The sequence below is a fragment of the Cavia porcellus genome, unplaced genomic scaffold (genome assembly GCF_034190915.1).
Source record: "Cavia porcellus strain 051 isolate PalLab524CR breed Dunkin Hartley unplaced genomic scaffold, mCavPor4.1 scaffold_4, whole genome shotgun sequence".
In the NCBI taxonomy this organism is placed as follows: domain Eukaryota; kingdom Metazoa; phylum Chordata; class Mammalia; order Rodentia; family Caviidae; genus Cavia; species Cavia porcellus.
The window spans coordinates 112,366,898-112,379,623 of NW_026947487.1; the positions used below are offsets into that span (position 1 = coordinate 112,366,898).

Sequence of the window (12,726 nt, forward strand, 5' to 3'; positions counted from 1 at the left end):
GAGGGGCCTTGGAGTCAGGAATGCTGGCTTCATCGTTTGCAGGCCGTATGGTTTTGGGGAAGTCCCTTACCGTCTCTGGATGCTCATTAGGCATAAATGGGGAACAAAATTCACTCTAAAAGAGGCTGGAGAATGCAATGGGCCTTGGCTCCAGGTGGACGGCGGGATCCACAGCTGCTATTGTTGTATACTGTTAGCAAGAGAGAAGGAAAGTCAATTAAAACAGCCATGTGCAAATCTCCACTCGCTGCTGTGTGGGGAGAATGGATTGGCTTGTTCATTTTATGTCCTGAGTCCACAAATAAATTGCAAAATCCTTTTTATTGAAAATTCCTTCCATCTTTTGCAAATGTTTATTGAGCGTGTGCTGTTTGCTGGGGATGCAGGAGAAGACAGGATAAATGAGCTGCTGATCCTGCACTAACCTGCAAGCTGGAGGAGGGAGAGCACAGGTTTTCTGTAGACACGAGGGAAAATGCTTCAAATTCAGAGTGCTGAGCGCTATGTACTCTCACAGAATCACTCAGGATCACATGTGTGCCTCTCGTTGCCTGCGTGAGCTGATGAAGAACCAGAAGTCTGCAACAGATGTTACCTGAAAATGTGTTTCCCAGCACAGTGTTTAATTAGTGTCACATGCTGGTATTAAATTATGTGTGTATAGCTAGCATTATATGTATGCAATTAATAATAATATTTGTAATTGCATACAGAATATATTTGATTTGTAAAATATAATTAGGACTATACCAATACTACTTAATATATTATCACAGTTATATTATTATAATTACTATGTTTATATAATTATATATTATAATAACATAATATATTAGAATGTTATATTATAATTATATAATGTTATATTGTCATACTTATAAAGTAGTATAATCTTATAACTGTACTATACAGTATAATCATTTTAATATTCTAGTATGATTGTATCTAATATAGTTATATAATATGTAGTGTTATATAATTATAAAATACGTAGTTATTATATAATTATAATTGAAATTCTTTTTTTTTTTTTTTTTTTTGGTCTTTTTGAGACAGGGTCTCTATGCAGTTCAGGCTGGCCTTGAACTCACTTTGTAGCCCAGGCTGGTCTTGAACTCACAACAATCCTCCTGCCTTGGCCTCCCGAGTGCTGGGATTACAGGCATGTGCCACCACGCCTGGCTTATAATGAAATTCTTAAAAAATCATATAATATATATTGATTAGGTATATGCATATATAATGCTAAATGCACATATTAATATGCATACTATGCTATTTAGTATGGTATATATACCATAGTATATACTATATATTGTACTTCTAAAATATAGGGCATATATAAGCACATATTAATAGACACACTGTACTGTATATTCATTATATATATGTTACTTTAATTATATAAAATCATAGCACATTTAATACAAAGGTAAATTATCACATATAATGTACACAAGGTTTATATGTGATATGACTGAGATAGTCGTGCTTATATAATTCAGTCTGCAGACCATATATATGACAGTGACTCCATCAGACTATAATGGAGCTGAGCAGCTGCGGGGACCTGGTGGCATCAGAGCCACTGAGACTTCACAGCACAGTGCGTTACTCACGTATCTCTGGAGATGCAAATACAAACAAACACACCGTACTGCGGTCGTAGAAAGTCAGCGCACATACACTAATGTATAGTGCTTGATGTAGGATCATCATAATAAATTCCAAATTTTTAGTTTCTATATTTACTGTATTAGACTCACGGAAAAAGCATTTACCGGAAGGTAGCGTGTCGTGTTGCTTGGGGAGCTACCACACACAGCACATGTTCTCTGCATCACCTGATTGCACCAAGAGGCTGCTCTGAGGGGAGACCGGGGTGCTCTCGGTTTGTGTAGGTACACGCTGCAGTGCTCACACAATGATAAAATCACCCCGTGATGGAATCACCTAAAGACTCATTTCTTAGGCTGTATCCCCATCATTACTCCCACATGACTGGCTCTGAGTAACTGAGGTTACTTACAGCATCTCTTTATTTACCGTCTGTACGTTTCCCTTTACAGTGGAAACCAGAAAGTTCTGCCCTGGTCAGAGCTGGCATATGTTAATTATATCTACACTTTACAAAGGAGAAAGGGGAACTCTCCCCCATGGTTGTTGGGAATATAAATTCCTGTAGCTATTATGGAAAGCACCATGCAGGTCCCTCAGAATATTAGAAATAGAACTGCCATATGATCAGCCCTCCCACTGCTGCGTGTCCACCCAAAGGAACCAAGATGAAGAAGTTTCAGAGACGTCTTGCATGTTTATTGCAGCGCTGTTCACACTTCTAAGATACAGCCTGAACCTAAGTGTCCATCGATGGGTGGACAGATAAAGAAAATGCGGTATACATGCAGACTGTATGTTAATTAGCCAAAAATAATGAAATCCTGTCACTGGCAGCAGTGTAAATGGAACTGGAGGACATTATGTTGGGTGAAATACGCAGATGCAGAGTGCCAGAACCACATGATTTCATTTATGTGGAAGCTAGAAAGTTAATCTCAAAAGAAGGAGAGAATAAAACCGTGGTGACCAGAGCTGGAAAGCAGCCTGGAGGGCAGGATGGAGAGAGGGGGATTAACAGGGTGCAGTTGGTAGGAGGAGTAACCCTACTATTCTGCTGCACAGTACAGGAACCCCAGTTGATAATAACTAAGAGAATATTGCAGACTTGCTTGTAGAAAGGATTTTGAAGGTTCCTAATGCAAAGAAATGATACATGCCTGAGGTGATAGGCATGTCCATTACCCTGATCTGATCGTTGTGTGTTGTGTACCTGTGTTGAAATATGGACAATATTATGTGTCAGTTACAATGCAGATCAGTTTTTAAATGTATGCTTTGTTCTATCTCTGCAATACTAAAGGACATGCCACGGTGATGGAGAGGGCAGCTCCAAGACACTGATTCCTCTAGTTTTTTATGCATTCATCAGCAAGCTTCAGCAAACACCTGCTGCATGCCCAGCCCTGTATGGGCTCTGAGGGGCAGAGCCAGTTGACAGACAGGCCCTGTGGCTCATCAAGGGCCACAAGGAAGCCCAGGAGGCTGCAATGACTACTGTCCTGAAGGAGGTACCCACAGAGCGGTGGAGGAACAAAAGAAGGTATCTAGGATGTTGGAAAGGGTTCCTGGAAGAGAAGGGGCCTGTTGGCAGCTGCTGCCTCTGAAGGAGAGGACAGAAGGCACGCCAGGCCAGGGAAGGGTCGCACGCAGCACAACAGGCAGAGGCTGAAACCGCGCCACCTATGAGAAGCCGCTGCTGACCTCATAACACTGAGGATAGCAGTAGCCCCAGTCTTCACAGGAAAGGTAGCACAGACTTCTTGGGCATTTGTTGTCCCGAGCTATCTGATGTGTTGGGTCCCACAGTTCCGGGCCAGTCCTAGACTGTGCGCATTCACAAAGGAGCCTGTGTTGAAGTGGAGTTAGCAGAGGCTCAGGTGTTTCCTGCAGCGGCACTGATATATCCCAGCCAGCAAACAGCAAGGAGTGTAGCAGAGCACTGGTCCTGCAGCCTTGAGCCAGGCCCCTCCTGTCAACCTCAGCCTCCTCCTCAGGAAGATAAGGTCAAAGGCTTGTGCTCGGAGAGCCATCAGAGCAGAGCTTCTTGCACCAGGCCCATGAAAAATGCTCTGCAGAGGCTTGGCTTCCGTGGCCTTGTAGAGAGAAGATCCTGGGAGAGCAGAGGGGAGAATGTTAGCCAGGCAGGCGGGGCCAGGCCACGGGGCCATTCTCGTGGACAGAATACAGGGTGTGCCTGCCCTCGGGAAGCCATGGGAGGCACTGTCATTTTGATGTTTTAAGCAAACAGTGAAATACTTAGTGTTGTATTTGAGAAATGTTACTTTGACCGCAGGAGGACACCCTTAGAAGACTGGTGACATAATCAGGGAAGGGAATATGACCTCCTGGACCAAGAAGGCACAGTCATGAGAGATGTTGAGGGGAAAGAATGTGTTGGGTGCTTGGCCGGTGTTGGGGCGAGGGAGGAGGAGGAGCAAGGTGATAGGTGATGCCCAGGGTCCTTTACTTGGTGGTTGAACAGTTCCCTCCAGCTCACAGGAGAAGGGACTATGTAGGAGAAATACATAGGTTGAACTGTGCTCCCTTCAGAATTCCTAGCTAACCCTCACAGTGAAGACATGAAGATAGCATGTGTTCATCACGTTCCATTCCTACAGCAACTACCTGAGAGGCATCAAGCTACAAAGAGAAAAGATGTATTTGTCTTTCGGTTTTAGATGCGTCTAGTCCATGATCAGTTGATTCTGTTTCTCTGGGCCTGCTCACCTCATGGCCAGGAAGCGAAGAGAGAGGAAAGGGCTGGTGTCCCGCTGGCCCCTTCAAGAGCTCCACCCCCAATAACCCAAAAGCTCCCACCCCTTAGGGATTTCACAGCCTACAGATAGTACCACACCATGGAATCTTCAGCACATACACGGTCAAAGGCTTTGGAGGTACATTTAAAATCCAAGTTACAGCAGAATCTTCTCGGAGGTAAATAAGTTAATGTGGGGTCATCAGAGTGGATCTGACTCCAGTGTGACCTCATAAGGTGAAATTTGGACACGTAAAATTGGCGCAAGCAAAGATGATATGAAGAGACAGAGAATAAGGCTATGTACAAGCCAAGGAGAAAGGCCCAGAACGGGTCCTTCCCTTGCTCCCCTCAGAAGGAACCATCCGTGCCAGAATCTTGATTTTGGGTTTCAAGCCCCAGATCTGCCCAGAAACTGAACTACCAAGGCTGGGTGTGTAAGCCCCCCCAGTGGTGGCGTTTTATTACAACAGCCCTCGCAAACTAATTCAGATCATCAGATCTTTTGGAGATGCTCCTGAGCTGTGGTTTGGATCAGCTGAGTTTGAAGTGTGGTTTTGACCAGGTGGAGACAGATGCCCAAATGGTAGTTATAAATGCAAGCCCAGGCCTCAGTGAGCAGCAGGGCCGAGTGACAGGGGTGTCAAGTGTCTGACCCCTGCATTTGAGAATAGTCAAATGAATAGAGGTCATGTTGCTCAAGGACAAAGGGCGGAAGGCACTTTATTGAGATTACTATAACTTTCTCATCCAGGTTTAGCTCAGTCCTATCACAGAGCTCCAGCCATGGCTTCGATGCAGCCCGTGAATTTTAGCCACTGGTTGCTTTGGTTGCTGACATTCGCACTCACTGTGGAGGCTAGAACCGTCTTTTTGTTAAAATCTGGGATGAAAAAGTTAAATATCAAAGCTATTCTTAGGACAAAAATGGGAGCCTATGTAGAGTCTTAGGGTCACGCCGTGACCTGAAATGTTGACCTCTCAGGGAAAGTGCCAGTGACGTGTCTATTTTAAGGAATGATGGAAAAGTCTGTGTAGCTTAAAATGTTAAAATCAGCAGACAGCGCGGCATAATAGGACATGGCCATCAGGGAAGTCAGAAGGCCTTGCTCTGAATCTCCATGTGCCTCTGAGAGTTATGACCTCGTCCTTCCTGAATGCCCTTTCCCTCATCTGTAAGACAATGACAGGGAGCAGGCACTTGGGTGATCTCCCAGCTGACATTCTAGCAGTCTCTCCTTGTTGCCTTTAATTGCAACTGGTGATAACATTTCAATAAATTGACCTGCCAACCTGAATTATCCCCCAACCTGAAGACACGAAAACAGGATGATGGACAGAAATGAATATCGCAGATGACTTTGGGAGAATAATTTCCCTCCTTAACATGGCAGATGGGATGCTGGGAAGAGACAGTGGTTTTAGAATGCATCTTAATTAATGGCAAATTGACTTTTGCTAAAAGGTTGCTGAGTATATGTGGTTGCAATATTTTGTCTGGTGATTTAGAGCTCAACCGTATTGAAAAAAGATGTAGGGAATCATCCCTCTCCTAACTGCATTTGTAATTTCTCCCTGGACCATTTAGTATTTAAAGTTCATGTTGACCTTTTCTTGATACGCCTGGACATCTCAGCCCTGGATATACTATGCCCCTAAACGATGAAGAAAATTAAGATTTATTAAGTATCACATTTTGTGCCAGGTTCTTGCCCTGCATTATATAATACCGCATTTCACATCTCTCTGTAGCAGATGCTGTGGACACACAGTATTTGCTCTGGACTCTGCATCTTGGAATTTGCTCCTGGGGGCTTCTATGTGACCATGGGGTCACACTTGGCCCGTGAAGACAAGGCATAGGCACACTCGGGTTGCTGCAGTAGCAGTTGTCATCCAGTGATGGGTGGACATGTGTTGGATGAATACCCCAGCTTTTGCATCCCTTAGCTGGGAAGACTTTTGGGTCTATACTGTGCTTGCTTATGGTCCTCCAAGGGATGAAGCCATGGTGGTCCACGGGGGATCTGGGCTTGATAACACACCCTTCAGTAATCACCTTTTTCATTGGCCTTGGTGTCATGTTGTTTTCTGAGATCATCTCCCAGATAAGCACTTCCTTCAAATGTCGGTCTCAGAGAGAGCCAAACTATCGTGTTCCCCAGAGGAGCAGGGAGCATCATTGCCAATTTAGAGTTCCATGTACATAACTAATGGTGGAGTCTTGGTGCTGGGGTTTGTCTGACCCCCTGTGACTTTCCTCTATGCCAGTGATTCTCAACTAGGGCAGGTTTATTCCTACAGGCAATATCTGGATGCATTTTCGGTTGTCCCAAGTAGGAGAGGTAAGGTGCATCTCCCAGGTAGAGGCCAGGGAGGATGCTCAACAACTTGCAATGCACAGTTTAGCCCCTAGGACAAAGACTAACCCAACCTGGAAATGCCAGGAGCACCAAAGCTGAGAAAGCCTGTTCTGTACCTAGTGAGACAGGTTGCTAGACAACTCACGACACCTTGACCTGTGTTGTGCAATACTTCACGTAGCACGGTAGCTCTCAAGTGTGACTGGCCTGTGTGTGTGTCATTTCCAGGGTCAAGCTGTGGCTCAGCTGTGTTCCACTGTCCCCAATGTGACCGTCTTTGGAACAGCGTCTACTTTCAAGCATGAAGCAATCAAAGACTCCGTGACTCACCTCTTTGATAGAAATGCGGACTACGTGCAGGAAGTAAAAAGGTAAGGGGTTTGCTCCAGAGTACCAGGTCGGTTCTTGTTTGTCTCTCAAAGAATAATCAGAGCCATTTGGAAGATAGTTAATGAAATAGTAATAGTAGAACTATACTGGGGGGTTAGTAGTAGCGTCACATGTTAACTAATCCTCTCAACAACCTTATTATTATTCCCAAGAAACAAAGCCATTCAGTAACTCGCAGAACTAATGTGTTAAAAGTTATTCTGGCTGTTACTAGTGTCTTCACACACAGAAGTTTACTGCTCACTCATTCACATAGCAAGCCGAGGCGGATGTTGGGTGGATGCTCTTCTGTAAAGAGATTCACAGACCCGGGATGATTTCACCTGATGGTCCCACCATGGTCTCTGGTCTTCTGGTCCTTTCCTTCTAGACAGCAGATGAGGAAAGACCCTGAAGTGTCACGAATGGGAGGTTTTCGCGGTTCAGACTCAGGAAAAGCACCGCCTGCTCATCTGGGGTTGCTGGTGCTTGCTTTGGCCCTTGGCCATATCTTACTGAAAGCAAACAGGAAATATCCAGCGCTGGCACCGGTAGGAAGCAGTGGAGTCTGGATTCAAGCCAGGCACTTGGACTCAGAAGCCAGTGCTTTCAAGAGTTCACTTCTTTACAGAGTGAGGCTTATGCTAAGAAAGAAGGGGATCGTGTGTGGGGCTGCTCTTGAAGGCAGTCACAGCGCATGCTCAGACACTGGAGGGCCTCTGAGGCTGGGAGAGATGCAGAAAAGCTTCTCAGGGTGCACAGGAGGGGTGTGTGGCTATCTGATGTAATCATGGATATTATTGAAAGACCATGGGGAGGAAAGAGGAGGAGAGACATGAAAAACCACTGGACAAGGAGACAGGTGTCATGTGCATATAAAAGCTTCACACAACTTAGGAAGTGTGGACTCCAAGTTGGGGGTGACCAAAAGCTCCTGAAGGACAAATGTGACAGGAGCACATCTGGGCTTTGAGCAGTCCCTGGAGGGTGTGGAGAGATGGCAGGCAGGGCGATCAGTCTGCTGGCATCGCAGTCTCTGGGGGCAGTGTTGGTTTATAGCCTGCTCTCCATTCCACCTGTGATCCCGAAGCTATTGATCAAGGCCAGGTGTGTGTGTCAGCGCAGGGAGTCAGATGGGAAACGCAGCTGCCGCCACCTTCCAGATGATTTGTGTGACTCACCCCGGCTGCTGCTCAGCATTCCCGGCTCATCCCAGGGTCTGCTGTGCTCAGAGCTCCAGCAGGGCTTCAGAAACGGCAAAGGTGCCTCTGTCTCAGCGTCTCCCTTTTCAGCTCTCACTTGTAAGGTACAAATGTATTAAGTTTCCCAGGCAGCATCTTCCTGAAGAAATACTTTTCTCCACACCACAGATTAAGATGGGAAAATGAAAGACCAGAGCTGATTGTCTGGGGAGATCAGTTTAGACCAGATTTGGTGAAACTTAGGAAGTTTCTTGGAATATCCATGATGGGCTGAATTTTCAGGTTTGTTTTTAATATTTTAAAGGCAGAGATGTGTATATGATTTAAGATTGTCCCAATATTTCCAGCAGGACCTGAAACAAGAGCTGTGAAACTAGATTTAGGGGCTGGCCCCCTTTCTCAGATGTCCAGAGATCGCAGGTAGAACCTTGAGGACCTAAGTTGGTCTGAGGTCACAGATTCCCGAGGAGAGCTTCATAGTTGGAACTGGAGTCTCTCAAACTATGGTTTGTAGAACAAACTTAAGCCACCATCGTCCACTTCCATAATCCTCTCTCATCCCCTCATGGGATATTCCTGCCAGGATCATCGTGTTCCTCATATACCTTCTTAATAGCTATGAGCTGAGTGTCTGGGAGAGGTTGGCTACCATGCCACAGAGGGAGCCCAGCAATGACTCCCTGAAGCATCACTGTCCTCATAGAGCTCAAGTCTTTAAAGAAGGGAAGTGTCTGATTTACTGTTTTGCTGTGTGTTGCAGGGGGGTAGTGTGCAGTTCCAGTGAACAGCTGCAGATGGCCTGTCAGACATGACATCAAGCAAAGATGTCCCTAGCTTGGGGTGGAGGGATGAGACATTGGCCAGGGAAGGGCATTCAGAATAGGGGAGTAGCATGTGTTTAGGAATCTGAGGGGAGGCCAGGGTGGACAGAGGCAGTAGATTGTAGAGTTGGTGCAGGAAGAGGGTCAGGAGCAGGAGTGCCCTAAAAATGTGGCGTCCCATAGCCAGGTGCTCCGCCCTCCCCATCTCTCATCTTGTCTCCTCTTGACCTGCTCCGTTAGCCTGAGAACCACTGGGGTCTACTGAGATCACATGAAGCAGAAAGCAGCAAAGCCCGAGACCCAGGTCCCCGCCACCTTCCTTCAGTGTGACTGCTAACGGCTCACTAGAGCTGGAAGGGGAGACCCTGGGATTAGACCACAAATGACCAGGAAGCTGTGGGTGTGGTGAGAGCCTCTCTCCAGGCCTCTGGCAGGAAATGGCCCAGGTCAAGTCAGTGTCACAGCCAGAGAGCTGCATGCTTCAGAGCCCATCGCTGCTCCTGAGCCATGGTCAGCAGGATGCAGCCTTGTCTATAATAGTGGAAATTCAGAGCCAGCCAGTCACCCGCAGGAGGGAAACAGTGCTGTAGAGTAGAGGCCACGCCCATGTGCTTCAGAATTATGCAGCCACTAAAAAAATGATAGTTATGATGACTGTCACAAAATGCAAAAATTCCCACAGTAGCAGATTGAGGGGAGACGGCAGAATGCCAGGTTCCTTCTACACTGGGATCACGGCTCTGTACAGATTCTTGGCACATACGGATATAAAACGAAACGAAAGGGAAAGTATCCAGGCGCTAACAAGCAATGAAAGTGTCGGGCAGCGTGGTTTGTTCCTCTCTAGAGTTTGATCACAGATATGGTCACACTGTTATGTGTAAGATGAACTAGAAGAAAATAATGACATAAAATTCCTCGAGATGAAAAGTCTTTTAAGCTGGCAAACCTCTTTGGAATGTACTGTCAGCCTCAAGCCAGGAATGGTAAAGGGAGCAGAGAAAAAATATTTATGATATAGATTTTACTTTTATTACCAGTTGCTTTCTCTGTTTGGAAGAGAGAACTACAAATAAGAGTCAGGAACCTTGAGTCACTGGCTCCTGACAGTAAAGGCTTCAGAAGTAACGAAGAGAGAAGGATCAGAGGTGATGTCCAGGTGATGGCCCCAAAGGAAGAAGATGTCTCTAGGTGGGGGAAGGAGAGAGAATTCCAGACAGGGAGTTTGGGGACGGCATGGAAGGTGCTCTGGTCTCTTCCCAATCTGCTAGGATTTTGATGAGATGTTTTATATGCACCTCACACAACCCTGCAAGGCCAAATGCCTCATTTTACAGGTGAGGAAACTGAGACTGAGGACCAGATTTGGCTTCAGAGGAGTAGGATTTTGTAAAGAGTTCTGTCAGACTTTTATTGGTTTACCAAAAAACCCAGGAAAGCTTTTGGGCAGGGAAGATGTGTACCTTGCAGTTGGTGGATTCACAGGTGTGAATTTATGACACAGATGTGGAATTGCATACTTTAGTATATGCAGTTACTCATATATCTCAGTAAAACTAAAAAAAAGTCTTTAACAAACTTACATGTCATATGGTGGGAAACAGAACACAGTATTACCTCAGACTTTATGCTCATTCGTTCATTCAGACCTTATTGATGCCTTCACGTGAGCCACCCAGACATAGACACAAAGGTGAGAAAGACACACCCATGTCCTGAAGTGTCCAGACTCGTAGAGACCAATCATGGAATGAGCAGTGGCTAAGCAGGGAGGTCAGTCCCTCCCAGGGGAGCACACGGCACGTGGGGAAACCACAGGGCAACGTCAGCATGGAGCCCATAGGACATAGACGAGCTCATTCTCGGCCCTTTCAAGAGCCACGAGTGGACACTGTCCTTGTTTGTAGAGAAGGAAACCAAAGCATAACCTGGTTAAGTCATTTCTGCACAGCTGTGTGTGGTGTGCTCTTCCTACCGTGCACAATCTCTCCCCAAGGCAGTGAGGGGCGGGTTCATCCCAGAGCCAGCAAGGAGACCAAGCTGCCTGCGGAAAAGCCCGGAGGAGTGTGAGATGCTGGATGGCACCGTCAAGATAGATCAGCTTCTTCCTGTTGGTACTATGGATATGTGGAGCAGGCAGGGTCGTTCTGATGTTGGAAGCTTGTCCTGTGCATTGCAGAATGTTTAGCAGCAGCCTGGCTCTCTATTCTTTACGTGCAGTCGCCCCTGCCTGTCTCCCAAGGCTTAGTGATGCAAAATGTCCCCAGACATTACCCATTGGAAAGTGTAAGCAGAACCACTGGCATGATGGGATAATGGATATGCTAATTACCCTGATTTACTCATTACAATGTACCCTATTGAAATATCACACCCTGTCTCATACATATGTACAGTTACTAAACGTCAATTAGGAGTTTAAAACAGTAACACAGAACCACTCAGAAGCTTTCAGTGGAGCTAAAATTGGACTGTGTTGTGTCGGAAAGAAAGCGTCATTGGCTCCCCTGAAGCAATGAGGCACTGTTGGAGAGATGAATTTGTGAAGAACTGGACGGGCCACAGCAAGTAGGGGGAGTGGAAAGGGGCCTCCAAAATCAGGGAGAGGAGAAAGGGAGGGTAAGGGAGGGGCAGAGCTGCTGCAGGAGGAGACACAGAACCTAGACTGTGGAGAATCATACAGGATGAGACCAGGTCGACTTCTCTTGGTTGTTGTTAGACGGTGGCATTAGAAACCGTGATGACCTCCTGCAGAGAGGATAAATACACCACGAGGGTGCAACCTCCAGAGGAAATTGGGGACACAGCTGTGGTGCATGAAACCCCCTCTCAAGCACTTATCCAGTAACTGCTATGAGCTGGCTCTGGAAATTGAAGAGGCAGAGAGGAGACACAGACCCAGGTTAAGGAGCACAAAGCCCGTGAGGAAAGAGTCCCGATCCCAGGAGAGTGATCTGTTACTTGCTCAGATGACTTGAGTCTGCAGATGCTGGTCAAAGATGAGGCCAAGGGGTGAAATCTCAGACAAATCATGTCTCTCTGCTCCTCTGCACTCTCCATGCTTAGCACAGTGCCGGCCTATAGTAGGTGCTTATTAATTCATTAGCAGAGATGAATGAGAATCTCTCCACTGGGTGAGAATAGAAAGGCAAGGATCCAGAGGGATTCCTGGAGGAGGTGTTACCACGTACACAAGGGAGCCATCCCTAGTAAATACTTCCTATTGTGCATCAGCAGTTTACCTGGCTCCTGCAAGAAGCCTACTGTGTGCCGATCATAGTTAAAACTACAGCACCAGTGAGTTCTCAGAGAAAAAGGAACTCTAAAAGAGAAAGCTGAGCAAAGAGCCAAAGTTCCAACTGGAAATCAAAGGCACCATAAAGAGAAATGCATTCCTTGGCGAGGTCAAAAGGTTTCCCTGTGGCCACTCAAGAGAAATTCTTTTCTGGTCCATGTGGGTGGGGAGCAGAGAGGCAGCATTCAGCGTAGAAGTCCAGGGCTGAGGACAAAGGAGGGACAGAAACCGAGGCTTTGGATCAGCAATTCCAGCAGATTTTGCTGATCTTGCCCCAGAGGTCTCCCGAGCTGGGCTCTTT

General features: G+C 46.3%; 1 protein-coding gene across 1 annotated transcript in view; it reads left to right on the forward strand.

Annotated features, from left to right (window-relative positions):
* Vat1l (vesicle amine transport 1 like) overlaps window positions 1–12,726 on the forward strand; it is a 158,482-nt gene that overhangs the window by 56,218 nt on the left and 89,538 nt on the right. Inside the window, exon 4 of the mRNA XM_013144674.3 lies at window positions 6,967–7,109. Within this exon, the coding sequence (XP_013000128.2) occupies window positions 6,967–7,109 (143 nt within the window). The remainder of the gene's footprint in view (window positions 1–6,966; window positions 7,110–12,726) is intronic.